The sequence below is a fragment of the Astyanax mexicanus genome, chromosome 11 (assembly GCF_023375975.1).
Source record: "Astyanax mexicanus isolate ESR-SI-001 chromosome 11, AstMex3_surface, whole genome shotgun sequence".
Classification (NCBI taxonomy): domain Eukaryota; kingdom Metazoa; phylum Chordata; class Actinopteri; order Characiformes; family Acestrorhamphidae; genus Astyanax; species Astyanax mexicanus.
The window spans coordinates 50,515,001-50,534,972 of NC_064418.1; the positions used below are offsets into that span (position 1 = coordinate 50,515,001).

General features: G+C 42.9%; 1 protein-coding gene and 1 long non-coding RNA gene across 4 annotated transcripts in view; both read right to left on the minus strand.

Moving 5' to 3' along the window:
- Positions 1–19,972, minus strand: part of ube2e3 (ubiquitin-conjugating enzyme E2E 3 (UBC4/5 homolog, yeast)) — a 36,375-nt gene that overhangs the window by 8,453 nt on the left and 7,950 nt on the right. For all 3 annotated transcript variants that reach the window (XM_049484851.1, XM_022664371.2, XM_049484850.1), the window contains one exon: positions 13,466–13,516. In XM_049484851.1, the coding sequence (XP_049340808.1) occupies positions 13,466–13,516 (51 nt within the window). The remainder of the gene's footprint in view (positions 1–13,465; positions 13,517–19,972) is intronic.
- On the minus strand, positions 14,475–17,302 carry LOC125804943 (uncharacterized). Its single transcript, XR_007441162.1, has 2 exons — positions 17,002–17,302; positions 14,475–14,566 (listed from the first exon to the last, which is right to left on the minus strand). It is a non-coding gene; the product is annotated as an uncharacterized LOC125804943 (long non-coding RNA).

Genomic DNA, 19,972 nt, shown 5'->3' on the forward strand with positions numbered 1-19,972 from the left:
GGGAAAGGAAACTGCACATTTGGCAGAACTGGTCGAAAATATGTTGTTTCTACATTGTGTTTCTACAAGCTACAAACTGCAAACAGCACTTCTTATGTCTTTCTGTCAACAATGGTTTTCTTCTTCCGCTCTTCCATAAAGACCAGATTTGTAGAGAGCAGGACTTGTAGTTCTCCTGTGGACAGAATCTCCTGATTCAGCTGAGCTGTGGATCTCTGCAGCTCCTCCAGGGTGATCATGGGTCTCTTGGCTGCATCTCTGACCACTTTCAGTGTTCAGTAAGTTAGTGAAATAAGTAAAGTTTGCAGGTGTCTGTTTTGGTAGATGTGTAATGGGGTGGAAGATCTGTAACAGGGTGGTAGAAGATCTGTAACAGGGTGGTAGGTGTGTAACAGGGTGGTAGGTGTGTAACGGGGTGGTAGGTGTGTAACAGGGTGGTAGGTGTGTAACAGGGTGGTAGATCTGTAACAGGGTGGTAGATCTGTAACAGGGTGGTAAATCTGTAATGGGGTGGTAGGTGTGTAACAGGGTGGTAGGTGTGTAACAGGGTGGTAGATCTGTAACAGGGTGGTAGATCTGTAACGGGGTGGTAGGTGTGTAACGGGGTGGTAGGTGTGTAACAGGGTGGTAGGTGTGTAACAGGGTGGTAGGTGTGTAACAGGGTGGTAAATCTGTAACGGGGTGGTAGGTGTGTAACAGGGTGGTAGGTGTGTAACAGGGTGGTAGGTGTGTAACAGGGTGGTAGATCTGTAACAGGGTGGTAAATCTGTAACGGGGTGGTAGGTGTGTAACAGGGTGGTAGATCTGTAACAGGGTGGTAGAAGATCTGTAACAGGGTGGTAGAAGATCTGTAACAGGGTGGTAGATCTGTAACAGGGTGGTAGGTGTGTCTGTAACAGGGTGGTAGATCTGTAACAGGGTGGTAAATCTGTAACGGGGTGGTAGGTGTGTAACAGGGTGGTAGGTGTGTAACAGGGTGGTAGATCTGTAACGGGGTGGTAGGTGTGTAACAGGGTGGTAGGTGTGTAACAGGGTGGTAGATCTGTAACAGGGTGGTAAATCTGTAACGGGGTGGTAGGTGTGTAACAGGGTGCTAGGTGTGTAACAGGGTGGTAGATCTGTAACAGGGTGGTAAATCTGTAACGGGGTGGTAGGTGTGTAACAGGGTGGTAGATCTGTAACAGGGTGGTAAATCTGTAACGGGGTGGTAGGTGTGTAACAGGGTGGTAGGTGTGTAACAGGGTGGTAGATCTGTAACAGGGTGGTAGATCTGTAACAGCTCTACAAACACATTCATCATCTCTCTCCTGATCTCGTCCAGAACCCAGACCACCACACATTCCACCAACAGGTAACCCAATAACTCACAAACTCCTCTTAATAAAAACGCCATTACCCATTTTCCCCGACAAGGCGTGTGTGTGTACAAGTGTGTGTGAGTGTGTGTGTGTACGAGTGTGTGCAGGTAATTGGTTTAGGGTTTCTCCCCTCAGGTGTTCAGGCCGCAGCTGGAGAAGCTGAGATCCAAACGTTTATGATGTAATTATGGCAGCTGCCCCGGTGGGGTTATATAATCCAGGGGGGGGCAGGGTGTGGTGGTGGTGGTGGTGAGATTTTGGCGCTGGTCCCACAGCAGAGACCAGTTTAACCTATCAGAGCCGGGGAAGCTCGTCTGAGATATTAAATAATCAATCAGCATTTCCTTCAGGGAACGAACGCCATAAACCTATTGTATATATTTACAGAACAGACTATTACTATCACTACCTCCCATATATACAAATATACACACACATACACAAACATACAGTACCAGTCTAAACTCAAAACACACCCCTTCTCATTATTTTTCTCAGTTTTTTCCTTTAATTCTTTAATTTACTTTCTTACATTGTAGATTACTATTAAATACATGAAAATTATACTAAATGTGTCATTCCATCTTTGGTTTGTGTGTGAAAAAAGTGCTCCGGTGATGCATTATAACACTGCTTTAGTCCGGTGGAGGAGTGGGCAAGGGGAAGAAACGATAGGATTGCAGCTCTTGCTCATGAATATTCACACATGCAAGCATATCGCCTCTGATTGGCTAACAGCACTGTGACACCAGGAGGCATCGAGACGAACAACAGTTAAAAATGTTTTAAAATAAAGACATTTTTACACTAATAACAGTCTTTGTAATGTCATATGTTACTTTACAACATGTGTAATAATGCCCTGATAAGTGCAGTTCAGCCACTGACCTAGTCTTAGAGGCTCTGTAAAACACCAAATCCACCGGAGATCCTATTTAAACCTATAGTTACTTACACACAGAGGTGGGTAGTCCAGATCCAGAAAGTAAAAATCCTCAAATAATGCAAAGAAAACAAGTTCATATTCATAAAGTTTTAAGAGTTCAGAAATTAATATTTGGTGGAATAATCCTGTTTGGTTTTTAATCACAGTTTTTTTCATGCATCTTGGCATCATGTTCTCCTCCACCAGTCTTACACACTGCTTTTGGATAACTTTATGCTGCTTTACTCCTGGTGTAAAAATTCAAGCAGTTCAGTTTGGTGGTTTGATGGTTTGTGATCATCCATCTTCCTCTTGATTATATTCCAGAGGTTTTTAATTTGGTAAAATCAAAGAAAAATCATGTTTTTTTTTAAGTTCTCTCATTTTTTTCCAGAGCTGTACTTGCTTTTGATTGGACAGCGAGGATATGGCAGATATATTATAGCACCTCAGCAGCGAGGTGTGAAGCAGTGGAAGTGTGGAACTGTGCAATCAAAGCTTTCTCTCGACATTAGAGACCATTACTCCAACAAATGACAAAAATCAGGATCTGGTTCTTATTAGAAAGAGTTTTAAAGGATAAAAACTCAGATAAAACAGTAGAAATGATAAATTATGTGCCAGTTTCTTAGTCGATATACTGTATTTATTATGGAGTGGGTACCTGCGTGTGGTTTTACACAGCTGGTGAATGACGAGTGAATTTAAAGCGTTTATCCTGCGGCTTTCGGTTCATAGCCAGGGTTTACATTTCAGCCCACAGAGCCAAAACAAACACACTCGCCTTACCCATAATCCCCCTGTCTGGTCTGAGAGCCGTCAGAGGACTGTGGGGAGGATCTGCATCGCCTGGATCTGATCCAGACACACGCCGGCCTTTAATCACAACCAGAGCCCAATTACAGCCCGTCCCCCCCGGGGCCAAGGGGCCCGAAACACAGAGCTGAGAGAGAGAGAGAGAGAGAGAGAGAGAGAGAGAGAGAAAGAGAGAGAGAGAGATCTTTCCTGTGGTCACCTTTCTGGAAGGTGAATGGCGTTACGGTAACTGAATCCTAAATGTTACACCCAGCCGACTCAGGAGAATCACTCTGAAGAACCACTCAATCTCTCTCTCTTTTTCTCTTTCTCTCTCTCTCTCTCTCTCTATCTATCACCCTCCCTCTCTCTATAAGCTATGTGAATTATGTATACTTGTATTATCCTTATCCTTTTACTTTCACTGTATAATATCTTGCATTATTCAGCCAGACAATGCTAAACCACATACTGCATCCATCACTACAGCATGGCTGCACAGAAGAAGTAGGCCTGTAGTCCAGACCAATAATAATAATATAAGTTTTTATCAACTTTAACATATATACAGCACTTCAGTTTCTGAATCAGTTTCTCTGATTTTGCTATTTATAGGTTTATGTTTGAGTAAAATGAACATTGTTGTTTTATTCTATAAACTACAGACAACATTTCTCCCAAATTCCAAATAAAAATATTCTCATTTAGAGCATTTATTTACAGAAAATGAGAAATGACTGAAATAACAAAAAAGATGCAGAGCTTTCAGACCTCAAATAATGCAAAGAAAACAAGTTCATATTCATAAAGTTTTAGGAGTTCAGAAATCAATATTTGGTGGAATAACCCTGGTTTTTAATCACAGTTTTTTTCATGCATCTTGGCATCATGTTCTCCTCCACCAGTCTTACACACTGCTTTTGGATAACTTTATGCTGCTTTACTCCTGGTGTAAAAATTCAAGCAGTTCAGTTTGGTGGTTTGATGGTTTGTGATCATCCATCTTCCTCTTGATTATATTCCAGAGGTTTTTAATTTGGTAAAATCAAAGAAACTCATCATTTTTAAGTGAAATCTTATTTTTTTCCAGAGCTGTACATTCTCAGTCAGTTTTATGAGGTAGAGTCACCTGGAATTCAGGCTTTCAGTTAACAGCTGTGCTGAACTCATCAAGAGTTAATTACTTGAATTTCTTGTCTCTTAATAAAGTGTTTGAGAGCATCAGTTAAAGTAAAGTAGTGAAGAGGTAGAGTTACAGGTATACAGTGAATAGTGAATATTTGAGTAATGTTCGAATCCAGGTTATGAGAAGAAACAACTACTCAACTAAGTAAAGAAAAAAATACTCCAAAAACCATCAAAAACATTATAATGATGAAACTGTTTCTCATCAGGACTGCCCTGATTACTACAGACCTCCAAACTTTATGAAGCTTCAGATTAGCTCTAGAACAACAAAAATATCTATATTTGATGCCACATATTGATATTATACGATATATCGCAATAACGATATATTTTCCCACCCATCATACAATAACAGAAATGACCCTGTTTAGTAATCTCTATCTTTCACTCTCAGATTCGTCAGTAACCGACTATAGAGTCTACAATAGACCATAATTAATGCAGAAACATCTCTCTCTCTCTCTCTCTCTCTCTCTCTCTCTCTCTCTCTCTCTCTTTATCTCTTTCTCTCTCTCTCTTTCTTTATCTCTCTCTCCGCTGGCAGACACAGCTATAATCAGCCGCTCCTGACCTGCACTGTTATTTATCTGACAATGGGAATAAAAGTCCTGGTCAGCTCTGTAATTATGATGACATTATATGAATAACTATAATCCCACAGCTTACAACATCAAATTCAGACCAGATTTATCACCACACAACAGAGAGAGAGACAGACAGACAGACAGAGAGAGAGAGTAACCTCTTCCTTTCTCTCACACTTTACTTAAACCATCTTATCAATATTTCACACTGTTGATCATCTGATGACCATAAACCTTAATGGGGATAATAATGATCATTTAATCATTTAATCTAATAAATCACAGCTAAACATACCTAAATTCACTCTTCCTCGCTCTACTTAACTCTGCTCTCATTCTACCTCAATGTATGTAGGTCTACTAGAGCTGCTCGATTTATCGTTTAGGCCTCATTATTGCGATGTGTGCATGTGCAATAGTCACATCACAGGACGTGTGATGTCACTTAAGGCAATTAAATCAAACACGTCATGTTGCAAAGTTTTGATTTTTGACACAAGAAGAAGTAGGTACACAGCGCTGTCTCTGTGTCTGTGTGAGTGACCGGCTGCTGCTGCCTGAGAAGCATAAGAGGGAGGGGCAGGAGTAAACACAAGGTAACTGCAGCATGACCTCCATCCACATGGTTGGGCACGTGCTTGTAAACGTGAGCAGGTGTAGAAAGCTGTGCTCCTCAGTCCAGCACAGTTTATCAGTGCAGATATTTCCAGTTACAGCAGAATTCACACTTTTAATCCCAGAAAAACAAACACTCTTATTTACCTTTTAAAAAGACATTTAAATGCCTGATTAAAGGGCCGAGTGCTTTATTCTAACCTCACTCTATTCTTACTCTACCTCACTCTACCTCTCTGCACACCACTCTTCCTTACTGTACATCTACCTCACTTTACCTCACTTTACCTTCACTCTACCTTTACTGTACATCGCTCTACCACACTTTACCTCACTATAACTTACTCTTCCCTCACTCTACCTCAATTTCTCACTCAACCTTACTCTGTATTGCTCTGCTTTGCTCTCTTTCTACCTCATAATTCCTCACTGTACGTCACAGTACCTCACTCTACTTCTCTCTACCTCGCTCTATCTCCAGCCTATTCGTGTAATGTGAGCACAGTATAAGTAAAAACGATAGAAATAAGTCTGATAATCGTACAGCTCCAGTGTGTGTTTGTGTTTAAAGATGTATTAATACAATTAATGTATTAATTGTTCAAACAGCTGGTGTAAGAAACCAAAACAAAGGATTTTCAGGAAACCCCCAAACACACACACACACAGGACACACACACACACACAGACACACACAGACACAGGATAGACACAATTCCATTCAAATCCAATCCCATGATGGCCATCAAAGCGTGCTGAAAAAGCGCTGAGAACATTAAAAAAGAGAGAGAGAGTAAAAAGAGGAGGAGAATCAGAGCAGGTTTGATGTTTTGGGGTCGAGAGGAGATCAAATCGAGTCTATCTCTCTTTCTGTCTTAACATTTTTCCACTCATTTTATCACACATTAACATTTACAAACGGATGATCATTGATCTGCTCATCTGAATTATGATGGTGTTTGGTTGTAAAATGATCGTATATTCTGTGCTTTGTGCTTATTTTAATACAGATACCGAGTTAATTGGACTAAATTAAAGGATGTAATTGGTGTAATGTGGTTGATTGTATGCAGCTCCAGCTCTGGAAAGTGTATCTCAGTATCTCAGTGTGTTTTCCAGTCGTAAGTAAGCAGGGTATGAAATCCACAGAGACTCAGGATTAAAAATGTAAAAATGAGAGAAGCAGAGCAGCATTTCCCCAGAAACACATCCATTTACCTGCAGCAGCGGGAGTCTGAACGAGTTCGACCCGAGTCTTTAACAAATCTAACACGCCAGTGATTTTTACACCACCGCAGCCTCAGACTGCATCCACAACAAAACTATCAGCAGGAGATCTTCATCAGATACTGAGATACTGTGAAACTCAGAGTTCATTCATCCTCCATTATTTATGCATCGCGAAAGAGTCACAAAACAATAATCAATAATCAAGGAGAAAAGGAGACTTCTGCATCTCAGAAAATCAGCTGTTTAACATTTTAGACTCCAATCACTTCCATGTAAACAGGTACAGTATATAAGGGTGTTTTTACACCAGCACTATTTGGTTTGGTTAAAACAGACAAATATACTCCTTTTATTTGAGCTAAACTGCTGATAAGACACAGTTTAATCTGATATATATATATATATATATATATATATATTAGCCAGATAAAGCTAATTACCACAGCTATAAACAAATGCTGCCTCTGCTGCTGCTCCATGCTGTTTACACACTGAGCACAGTCTGTGCTGCGTTCACTGCTTGCAGCCGTGCAACTCTGTTTACTGTGCATGTATTTATGTACATCTGTGCTGCACGTCCCATTGAAAACACTGTGTTTATAAGCGCAGCAGGAAATTTTCAGTGTTCTGTGTTAAATCAGCTTCACACTGCACAGATATACAGATATACAGATATACTACTCGCGCACCAGACAGCTCTGACCAATCAGTGGAGACCCTGATGTGCTCGCATGGTTTATTGGTGCACATTTTGGTGGGTTTAGGTTTATGCATGTATGAAACCAAACCAAACAGATGGAGAAACGCTGCAAATACACAAACTCGGGGATATCTGTTCTTAATAAACATTTATCTTAAGTAACAGGTCTATGCTTCTTCAGTGTTGCAATGTTAATTAACATCATTCTAAACAGATTTTTGCTCATTCAAACAGCCCCTAAAATGTTTTTTAAAAAGCTCAGTTTAAACGCTTTACTTACTCAAAGAATGGCTTGTTTAAATCAGGCTCAGGCTCACAAAAACACAGGTTTATAGGTCATTTTTTGGGCCCGATCTAAGCTCAAATAGTGCATTTATCTTTTATTTGTCGTCTTTAAACAAGAAAAGAATAACCAAAAGACCAAAAATAATATATGTGAAGAAAGCTGAAAGCTGGCAGAGCAGAAAGGAGAAAGAAAAAGAGCAGAAAAAGCTGAAAAATGGTAAAAAAGCAGCTAAAGAAAGAGAGATCAGGCAGTTAGTGCACGTTCACCCCCAGCAACCTGCAGCCGCCACACTCCGTTACCCTCACACTGCTCTGAATGACACTGTGTGATACAGCTGGGTGACCCTGTTCAGAGAAGGTGTGTGTGTGTGTGTGTGTGTGTTTAAATCGTGTGCTGAAGGTATGTTGTGGGATGATATGGAGGATGTGCTGTAATATCCAGTTCAGTACACCACAGTAGGGGTATATGGGTGGGACAATATATCAATATTATGATATATTGTATAATTTATTTTTGCGATACATTATCAATATGTGCCATCAAATAGGGATATTTTATTGATAGTTCATTGAAACTTATCTGCTCCAAACTCTTCAATTAGACTTAATAAAATTAATGCTTCATTACTCCACATGGTGGCGCTATAATCAAATGAACAGGATAAACCTGAAGAAAAAAAATCAGGTATTTGATTATTTAAGAGTATTTTATCCTTATTTTCAGTGCTCACTGCTATCTTAAACCTCTGCCAACAGTCTATTTTCACTCCTTCCTCCTGCGTTGTATATATCAACAATCAGACGATCATTGCTATCTCGGCACGCACACATAAACACACACAGCAGCACAAACCCAACTTTTACATCAACAATAAACAGAATACTAAATAAAATAACACACGTCCAGGTAGCTGCACCGTTAAAATAGCAATCTGCCAGAGAGAAGTCAGAGCTCACATGTTTCTACTCTTAAAGAGAATAATGAGCAATTATCAGACACTCTGATTGGTTTATTATTATTTCACATTATGCACAAAATTAACCACACCCATGATTAATTAAATATAGAATTAGTACATGACTTTTGCACAGCGTTTTGAGCCGAGCAAGGTGTACTTTTCCTGACGTTACGATAGCAAAGTCACATTTTCATGCCGTAAATCAAGCTGTGTAGAAAATGCTAAAATAGGGCTCATTCTTACTAATAATACTCTTAATTTTAGAAGAATCTCTGGAGTAACAGCTGTCCCGGTACTTTTGCCCATGTACTGTATGTGTGAATTCTGCACTTCATTAGCTCATTGAATAAGATCCCATTATACACACAGCGAAAAGCCTCGGCAAATAATATAATCCAAAAAAATCCAATTCTAAAAGGTTTAAATCCAATCAGCTTGCAGTTCAGCTCACGCTCCGTCCCCCGACAGCGAGCAGAGAATCAGGATTATTCTTTAAGTGTTTCTGTAGTTATTTAACATGCAAATCAATCCCTCAGAGCAGAGCTATTGTTCTGTGGTGGTTTATTGGTGGGTGTTGGTTTTGTGTGCTGATGAAGGTCTTGCATAATACTGTACTTTAAACCGTCCACATCCCATAATTACACACAGGAGACTGAAGCACTGCGGCTAAAATTTATAAATATACAGACTCTTATTTATACAGATAAACACTAATAAACACAGAAACCCTGAAGCTAAAATATATAAATATACAGACTCTTATTTATACAGATAAACACTAATAAACACTAATAGACACTAATAAACACAGAAACCCTGAAGCTAAAATATATAAATATACAGACTCTTATTTATACAGATAAACACTAATAAACACTAATAAACACTAATAAACACTAATAGTGTTACACGGGAGACGGAGGGATGGAGGAGGAGGACGTAAGTGCAAAGATATTTATTATAAATAAACAAGATAACTTAAATCAAAACAAACAAAACACGGGATACGCAAAACAAGACTTGGATAATAACAAACTAAGAAACACAGACTAAGAAACTAGGACTAGGAAACATACGGGCAGCAAGGATACATACAGACCAAGGATATAGGATATAGGATACAAAATACAGGATACAAAATACAAAATACTCGACACTGAACATTCTAACAGAGGGGCTTAAATACAAGAGGAGAGTGAGAAACACCTGGGCTAGGAAGACGAGGGGGCGGGGTTACAAACAGGACACAGGTGAGAACACTGATGCTACAGGGCAGGGCTGGGGCGGAGCTAGGGTGGAGACAAATACTAACAACAACAATAGCACATGGCTGTGAACACTGACAGGAAAACAGAGGGGCAGGAGCACAAGAGACCAAACGAGGGAGAAACAGAAGACAGACAAAGGCTAAACTGTGACATTACCCCCCCTCAACGGCGCCACTACCAGAGGCGCCGAGAGAGAGGGAACAGGGACTGGACAGGGGACACGAACGGAGACTGGACATTAGACTGGGACAGAGACTGGACTGTGGAGGAGAACATAGACTGGGCTAGGGGCTTAGACTGGACAGAGGGTAGGGACTGGACTGTGGACGGAAACAGAGACTGGACAGGGGACCGAACAGGAGACGGAGACTGGACAGGGAACGGAGACTGAGACTGGACAGGGGACAGGACACAGGGCTGGACAGGAGGCTGGACACGGGGCTGAGACTGGACAGGGGGCTGGACAAAACTGGACCGGGGAACTGGAACAAATACCTGGACAGGGACGGACACAAACACAGTGACAGGGACGGGAACAGGAAAACCACCGGGGACAGGAATGGGAACAAACACAGACACCGGGACCAGGACAGGGAGAGACACGGGAACAAACATTGGTGGGTGCCCAGGACTGGCGAAAGTCTGTACGGAAGTCCAAGGAGCCAGCCTGGGCACAGTTCTGGGGGCAAAGACAGGGGGCCTTGGGGCAGGCCTGGGGGTATACAAAGTTCTGGGAGTGGGCACAGGGTCAGAGGCGGCCGGAGCCGCGGGCACAGGGTCAGAGGCGGCCGGAGCCGCGGGCACAGGGTCAGAGGCGGCCGGAGCCGCGGGCACAGGGTCAGAGGCAGTGGGTACCACATGAGCGGCAGGCACTGCAGACACAGGAGCTGAGGCTGTAGCAGCGGGAGCTGCTGGTGCTGGAGCTGAGGCTGTAGCAGCGGGAGCTGCTGGTGCTGGAGCTGAGGCTGTAGCAGCGGGAGCTGCTGGTGCTGGAGCTGAGGCTGTAGCAGCGGGAGCTGCTGGTGCTGGAGCTGAGGCTGTAGCAGCGGGAGCTGCTGGTGCTGGAGCTGAGGCTGTAGCAGCGGGAGCTGCTGGTGCTGGAGCTGAGGCTGTAGCAGCGGGAGCTGCTGGTGCTGGAGCTGAGGCTGTAGCAGCGGGAGCTGCTGGAGCTGGAGCTGAGGCTGTAGCAGCGGGAGCTGCTGGAGCTGTGGCAGCAGGTGCTGGAGCTGGAGCTGTGGCAGCAGGTGCTGGAGCTGGAGCTGTGGCAGCAGGTGCTGGAGCTGGAGCTGTGGCAGCAGGTGCTGGAGCTGGAGCTGTGGCAGCAGGTGCTGGAGCTGGAGCTGTGGCAGCAGGTGCTGGAGCTGGAGCTGTGGCAGCAGGTGCTGGAGCTGGAGCTGTGGCTGGAGCAGCGGTAGCTGCTGGTGCTTGAGCTGGAGCTGAGGCTGGAGCAGCGGGTGCTGCTGGTGCTTGAGCTGGAGCTGAGGCTGGAGCAGCGGGTGCTGCTGGTGCTTGAGCTGGAGCTGAGGCTGGAGCAGTGGGTGCAGCTTGAGCAGGCGCGGCGGGTGCAGCTTGAGCAGGCGCGGCGGGTGCAGCTTGAGCAGGCGCGGCGGGTGCAGCTTGAGCAGGCGCGGCGGGTGCAGCTTGAGCAGGCGCGGCGGGTGCAGCTTGAGCAGGCGCGGCGGGTCTAGGAGCTCGTGACCTGGGAGTAGGCACAGGAGCAGAGGCTGGACCCCCATGCACATGAACTGGGGTAACAGCGGGCACAGAGTCAGAGGCGGCCGGGGCCGCGGGAACTGGGTCAGAGGCGGCCGGGGCCGCGGGAACTGGGTCAGAGGCGGCCGGGGCCGCGGGAACTGGGTCAGAGGCGGCCGGGCTTGAGAGCTGGAATGCGGCCGGGCTTGAGAGCTGGAAGGCGGCCGGGCTTGAGAGCTGGAAGGCGGCCGGGCTTGAGAGCGCGGTGGAGTTAGCAGGCTAGCTAGCTTAGCTGGAGCTGGGCTGACGAGCTCCAAGCCAAGGAGAGGCGCCGGGAGCGGTTCATCTCCCCGAATTTGCTCGGCGAGGAACCGCAGATATTCGAGGTCCGCCTTCCTCGTAGCCTGCCACCTTGCTACGTCCATAATTTAGGTCGAGTATTATGTTACACGGGAGACGGAGGGATGGAGGAGGAGGACGTAAGTGCAAAGATATTTATTATAAATAAACAAGATAACTTAAATCAAAACAAACAAAACACGGGATACGCAAAACAAGACTTGGATAATAACAAACTAAGAAACACAGACTAAGAAACTAGGACTAGGAAACATACGGGCAGCAAGGATACATACAGACCAAGGATATAGGATATAGGATACAAAATACAGGATACAAAATACAAAATACTCGACACTGAACATTCTAACAGACGGGCTTAAATACAAGAGGAGAGTGAGAAACACCTGGGCTAGGAAGACGAGGGGGCGGGGTTACAAACAGGACACAGGTGAGAACACTGATGCTACAGGGCAGGGCTGGGGCGGAGCTAGGGTGGAGACAAATACTAACAACAACAATAGCACATGGCTGTGAACACTGACAGGAAAACAGAGGGGCAGGAGCACAAGAGACCAAACGAGGGAGAAACAGAAGACAGACAAAGGCTAAACTGTGACAAATAGACACTAATAAACACAGAAACCCTGAAACTAAAATATATAAATATACAGACTCTTATTTATACACATAAACACTAATAAACACAGAAACCCTGAAACTAGAATATATAAATATACAGACTCTTATTTATACAGATAAACACTAATAAACACAGAAACCCTGAAGCTAAAATATATAAATATACAGACTCTTATTTATACAGATAAACACTAATAAACACTAATAAACACTAATAAACACTAATAGACACTAATAAACACAGAAAACCTGAAACTAAAATATATAAATATACAGACTCTTATTTATACAGATAAACACTAATAAACACTAATAAACACTAATAAACACTAATAGACACTAATAAACACAGAAACCCTGAAACTAAAATATATAAATATACAGACTCTTATTTATACAGATAAACACTAATAAACACTAATAAACACTAATAGACACTAATAAACACTAATAGACACTAATAAACACAGAAACCCTGAAACTAAAATATATAGATATACAGACTCTTATTTAAACAGATAAACGCGCACCCTCTCCGCATTTAGACTCTTTTGCCCGTTTCTGACACCTAGTTCAAACTTTGAATCTCACATTATAAAAACCTGCTTAACAGCGGGTCAACTTTCATTCTATTTCTAAAATACCTCGCAGGCCGCTCCAAAAAAGGAAACGGGCCGCAAATGACCCGCAAGCCGTAGTTTGGACACCCCTGCCATAGACGCACCAAACACCGCACAGTTCACACCTACCCCGTACTTGTGAGAGTTAAGTGTTTAAAGCGAGTGCAGTAGTTTGTATTGAACAGCAGAGCTGCTCTCGCTCCAGCACTCGATATTAAACAACAATAAACCCATAAAGATTTTAATAAAGAGCTCAGAGCCCTACCTGCAGTTAGGAGGAGGATCCAGAGTTATCTCAGCCAGTTCCTTCTGAATCCTGCAGGAGAGAAACACACACAACACACCATCAACACCAGAGAGAGAGAGAGAGAGAGAGACAGAGAGAGAGAGAGAGACAACACACCATCAGACCAGAGAGAGAGACAGAGAGAGAGAGAGAGAGAGAGAGAGACACAACACACCATCAGACCAGAGAGAGAGACAGATCAAATGGATCAAACTTTTTAAATCTGTTATAGAACCAATAGCCCTGTATGGCAGTGAGGTGTGGGGACCCCTGGCACAAAACGACTTCACCAGTTGGGACAAACATCCGGTTGAAATTCTGCACACAGAATTTTGTAAGAGCATTCTGCACGTGCAGAGAAAGACCCCCAATAACGGCTGCAGGGCTGAGCTAGGTCAGTACCCCCTCCTCATCACCATACAGAAACGAGCTCTAAAATTCTGGAAGCACATAAAATCCAGTGACCCCCAGTCACTGCACTACCAAGCACTGTCCGAACAGGAGCTCAACATTGAGCGGAGTCCCCTCAGCCAGCTGGTCCTCAACCTCAGTGACCTAAAACCCAACAACATTACTGACAACAGATATCCTCACCACACACTCACTCAGACCATCAGACCCAACCAAATCATAACCCAACAACAACAACACTACCTCACACACTGGACCCACACTACACAACAACAATCCAAACTGCAATGCTACACAGCCCTCAATCGTGATTACACACTGGCCCCATACCTCACAGTTCTCAGAGAGAGGTCACTGAGGAAGATCCTCACCAGGTACAGACTCAGTGAGCACAGTCTGGCTGTAGAAACTGGGCGTCACAGACAGAGCTGGGCTCCCAGAGAGGCCAGGCTGTGCTCTCACTGTGATCTCGCAGTGGTGGAGACAGAGCTGCATTTCCTCACAGAATGTTCTAGATATGAGTCTGTGAGAACCCGGTTCTACCAGAGAACGAGCAGAGTCTGCCCTGAGTTCCAGCTCTGCTCAGACTCTGAGAAGCTCCAGTATATACTGGGAGAGAAGAGAGAGCTGATCACTCAGGCAGCTCGATATGTTACAGACTGTCACAACCTGAGGGACAAAACCACACAATATAAATTATTATAACTCATTTCTAATATTACTGATTCATTGATATTATTACACATTTATAAAGTCTCCACACTCTTATTTCCTTCTATTTGAATGATCATTAATAATAATTATAAGTGTTAATCCTGTAAATAATCATTTCTGTTGGTGTAATTGTATATATGTAATCTTTCTTTTAATTATTTGTTATTAATTATTATTATTGTTTGTTTTCTGTTTTATGCTTTGGCAATAGTGTTGACTTTTACATTCATGCCAATAAAGCACTGTTGAATTGAATTGAATTGACAGAGAGAGAGAGAGAGAGAGAGAGACAGAGAGAGACAGAGAGAGAGAGAGAGAGACACAACACACCATCAGACCAGAGAGAGAGACAGAGAGAGAGAGAGAGAGAGAGAGAGAGAGACAACACACCATCAACACCAGAGAGAGAGAGAGAGAGAGAGACAGAGAGAGAGAGAGAGAGAGAGACTTTCTTTTGACTTTTAAAAACGCTTTATTAAAAACGTCAGTTATGCATTAACACAAGCACACCTTTACGCAAAAATTAAAGGATACAATCGTTCATGTTACCACGAAAACAATAATTCACCTCCCTCCACCAGTACACAGCCCCCCGCAATACACCACCTCATCTCAAACTCCAATTCATTTCGTGTGCTCTGATAGAACAAGAACTCAGCTCGAACCCGAGACTCCACCAGAGCTCTAAACAGTGCTGAAACATCACAAATCCTGCCTTCTGACCTCATTCTCAACGTCTTCCAAATGGCTAATTTAGCCTGTCCCAGCAAAAAATTTACAAAAACACAATTAAGACTGTTAGCTTTAGTGTATTTACACCCAAAAATAAACAGAACTTTTGTAAATGTCAACCCCATCCCTCGGAGTACCTGATTTAAAAGTTCAAAAAGTGGTGCCAGTCTGGTACATTCTATAAATGCATGGAACACAGTATCAGGAGCCTGACAGAATAAACACTGAGGAGACACAGCCGGAGTGATTTTAGAAACGTGTGTATTAGTAGGTAAAACACAATGCAGCACCCTCCACTGAAGGTCTCCAGAGCGTTTAGGCAAAGGAGCCTTATACAAAAGCCTCCATGACGGTTTCAACTCATAAGGGACTGAAAAAAAAGTTCTCCATTTAGAGTCCACCCTCCCCTGCAACACAGCGAAAAAATCAGATTTCACGCAGCTCTGATATAGTGCCCTCTTCCCTGCGCTAGAGAGAGATATGTTCAATAACCCTTCAGAAGAGAGAAGACAGCCCACCCTACTCTCCTCCCCCTTAAAAACATTTGGCGTGATATCCAGCTCCGGAAAACTCAAAGAGTCTGGCTCCCCAGCAAAACAACTGGATAAAAAAGTCCGATAGGACTGAGAAAATGAGCCTCGCACTGCATTTAAAAAGAAATTAACCAAGCGCTCAGATTTCAGGCCGACAGCAGCTTTAATTTCAGCAGCTGATCGCCATTTCCCCACAGCCAGATCCACAGTATCCCTGACCCTGACTACTTTCGCTCTGATAAAAGCAGCAGCGGTTGAACTTAAACAGTTTACATTGCAATTAAAAAGGGGATTAGAAAATAAGGGTTCGTCCAACCCAAAATGAGCCCCATCTTTCCTTCCCACGGTAAAAGAACCCCAAACATCAAGCATAGAACCATAAAAACCCGGCACGGCAATTTTCTTTACATCATCATAAGACATAAGAAACAGTTCTTTATCAAGGCCCAGCCCCCCCATTGTTCTGAGCGTTGCTAGTCCAAACTGGATCCAAGGAGTATGTCCATCATGATACAGCAGTCTTTGGGCTGAATGTAATCTCATGGCCTTTACCTTATCAGTAATTTGTATCAGTCCCTGACCTCCCTCATCCAGAGGCAGATACAGCACTCCAGGAGGAAGCCAATGGAAACCATGCCAGAAAAAGTCAATGCAAGCTTTCTGGATACCTCGTACCATAGAAACAGGAGGATCCAGAACTGTCAAACGGTGCCATAGCATAAAAGCTATTAAGTTGTTAATTACAAGCACTCGTCCCCGATATGACAGGTCAGGAAGAATCCACTTCCATCGTTGTAGCCTGCCTATAGCTCGGTCGTCCAGTCCCTCCCAGTTTTTTTGCATGAAGGTTGTAGTTCCAAAGTAAATGCCCAGTATTTTCAGTCCATCTGAGCATGGACTTCTGAGCGCGCGGGTCCGGCTCCTTCAGTGCGCGAGAGCGAACCTGGAGCCGTACCGGTGGACTCACTCACTCGACACACTGCCAAACACCCGCTCCCTCACCCGGCATGCACACACACGCTCACTTCCGCTCACGTGAGACAGAGAGAGAGAGAGAGAGAGAGAGACAGAGAGAGAGAAAGAAAGATCACTCAGGCAGCTCGATATGTTACAGACTGTCACAACCTGAGGGACAACCAGTGTGGACAAAACCACACAATATAAATTATTATAACTCATTTCTAATATTACTGATTCATTGATATTATTACACATTTATAAAGTCTCCACACTCTTATTTCCTTCTATTTGAATGATCATTAATAATAATTATAAGTGTTAATCCTGTAAATAATCATTTCTGTTGGTGTAATTGTATATATGTAATCTTTCTTTTAATTATTTATTATTAATTATTATTATTATTGTTTGTTTTCTGTTTTATGCTTTGGCAATAGTGTTGACTTTTACATTCATGCCAATAAAGCACTGTTGAATTGAAAAATTGAAAGAGAGAGAGACAGAGAGAGAGGGAGAAAGAGAGAGAGAGATACAGAGAGATACAGAGAGAGAGAGAGAGAGAGAGAGTATGTGTATATACAGTCTGTTTGTATAGTGTGTGTGTAGTAACTATTGTAAGTAAGTGTATATAATAGTGTGGACACATCTTAAATTCAGTGTTTTTTAGTATTTTAAAATATTCTACATTGTAATTAATGGCAGTTAATACTAAACTCAAACATATGAAATTTAGTAAACCAGAATATGTTTTATATTTTAGATTCTATAAAGTATCTCCTCTTGTTCAGATGATCAGTTTTGAACATCTCTGCTGGATTTTCTCAGTCAGTTTTATGAGGTAGAGTCTCCTGGAATTCAGGCTTTCAGTTAACAGCTGTGCTGAACTCATCAAGAGTTAATTACTTGAATTTCTTGTCTCTTAATAAAGTGTTTGAGAGCATCAGTTAAAGTAAAGTAGTGAAGAGGTAGAGTTACAGGTATACAGTGAATAGTGAATATTTGAGTAATGTTCGAATCCAGGTTATGAGAAGAAACAACTACTCAACTAAGTAAATAAAAAATGATGATGGAACTGGCACTCATTAAAAACCAAAGTTACCACACAGCTCCCAGATAAGAGTATCTAAATGTTTCTTTACAGAGTATTTTAGTTTGTTTAACACTGTTTTTAAGTTACTACATGATTCCTTATGTGTTCCTTCATAATCTGATAGATCACTTCACTATTCATTTACAGTCTGAGTGTGTGTGTGTGTGTGTGTGTGTGTAGTTAGTGTGTGTGTGTGTGTGTGTGTGTGTGCACACAGTGAGTGTGTGTCACAGTGCCCTCTATCTGCAGTGATGTGCGCTACGTGTGGCTGTAGAGGAACATGGCTGCTGCCTCTTTGTTCTCGGAGGCATGAGCCTCAATCCCTCAGCACTAAACTTCACCCCCCCATAACCCCCATCCCCCTCACCCCCCCCAAACACCTCCCGCCCACCTCACACGGCCAAAACGCCACCACACACCCCCCCCGGACCCCCCGCCCCCGTCTCGCTCACTTTACCACACAATACACCCTCTTTTAAAGCTTATATGCAAACGATGTGGGGTGGGAGGGGACTGGGGGGGCAGATTTGACAGAAGCTGAGAGGGGAAAGCCTCTGCGCGGTCGCTAACGCATTAGCAACAGTGTGTGTGTGTGTGTGTGTGTGTGTGTGTAAGAGGAAGCCAGGGCAGGATTTCTGACATTTGCTGCACAGGCGCGAGAGTGTGTGAGAGTGTGTGAGAGTGTGTGTAGCGTCACAGATTGAGTTATACACTGAATTAAATTATGTAATACCTCATGAGAACATTTACAGTATGTTTCTTCTTAAATTCACAGCATTAAAAAGAGTTTATCCTGCTTTCTTATGGGATAAATCTTCATTTTTCCAGAAAACACACTTTTTTCACTGCTCCACAGCTTTATACTTAATGTTCAATGCTATCTTACACCCCGCCAACAGTCTATTATTATTATTTCTACCTCTATTGTTTAAACAGCAGCAGAGCTTCTGAATATATCTACACTGATGGGCGTGGTGTTCTGGAAATGAGGTGTGTTCAGGTACATTTCTGGAGTTTTGCTTGTTTATCTTGGTAACAGAAAACACAGGAGCTCCACTGACTGAATACAACCTAGACAGACGCCAACAGTCAGACGTTCATCGCTATCTCGGTAACACAGGCGCTGTGCCGAGCCGAGCGTACACCCCCACTTATTACACACACATGAACACACAGCAGCACAAACCCAACTTTTACACCAACAATAAACAGAATAGTAAATAAAATAACATTGCTGTTCCCGTAAATGAGCTGCTGGAGCTCCTTCACAGCGTCAACCAGCAGCTCAGTTTCCTCTGCTGAGAAGAGTTTGTTAAACACGTCCAGGTAGCTGCACTGTTAAAATAGCGATCCACCAAATCTGTCAGAGCTCAGCTGGAAACTGACTCTTAAAGGGAATGATGAGCAAGTAAGTGACACTCTGATTGGTTTATTATGTCACGGTACGCCCCAAACATGATTAACCACACTCATGATTAATTATATAGAGAATTAGTACATGCATTTTGTGCTTCGTTTCAAGATGTGCAAGGTGTAATTTTCCCGTTGTTACGATAGCAAAGACACACTGACACGCCATAAATTAAGCTGCATGGTGCACGATTCAGGTCTAGACTGTAGATCAATAAAATAGAGCCCTAAGTGATGCTGATATTATCATGATAAATAAGCAAATACCAGGTTAAAGCTATTCATTAGATAATAGCGCCTCCATGTGGAGTAATGAAGCAGCAACTTCAATAAGAGTAATTGAAGCTCATTTGGAGCCTTAGGAAGTTAGGAGCAATTATGTTTAATACCAAACGTCACTATTTTACACCATGTGTTGGTAATGTATTGCATTAACAAAAAAACGATACGATACAATATATCACAATATCGATATATCATCCCACTCCTGACTGTGACTGTTTTCTTTTCTTCCTCCTGCAGTCAGAGTTAAAACAGTGCAGTATAGTTTTATATAACAGCGGTAATAAAAGCTTTCTGTGAAGAGCAGAGCAGTTAAACCCTCATTCCCTATTATACAGCAGGTTTCACACACCT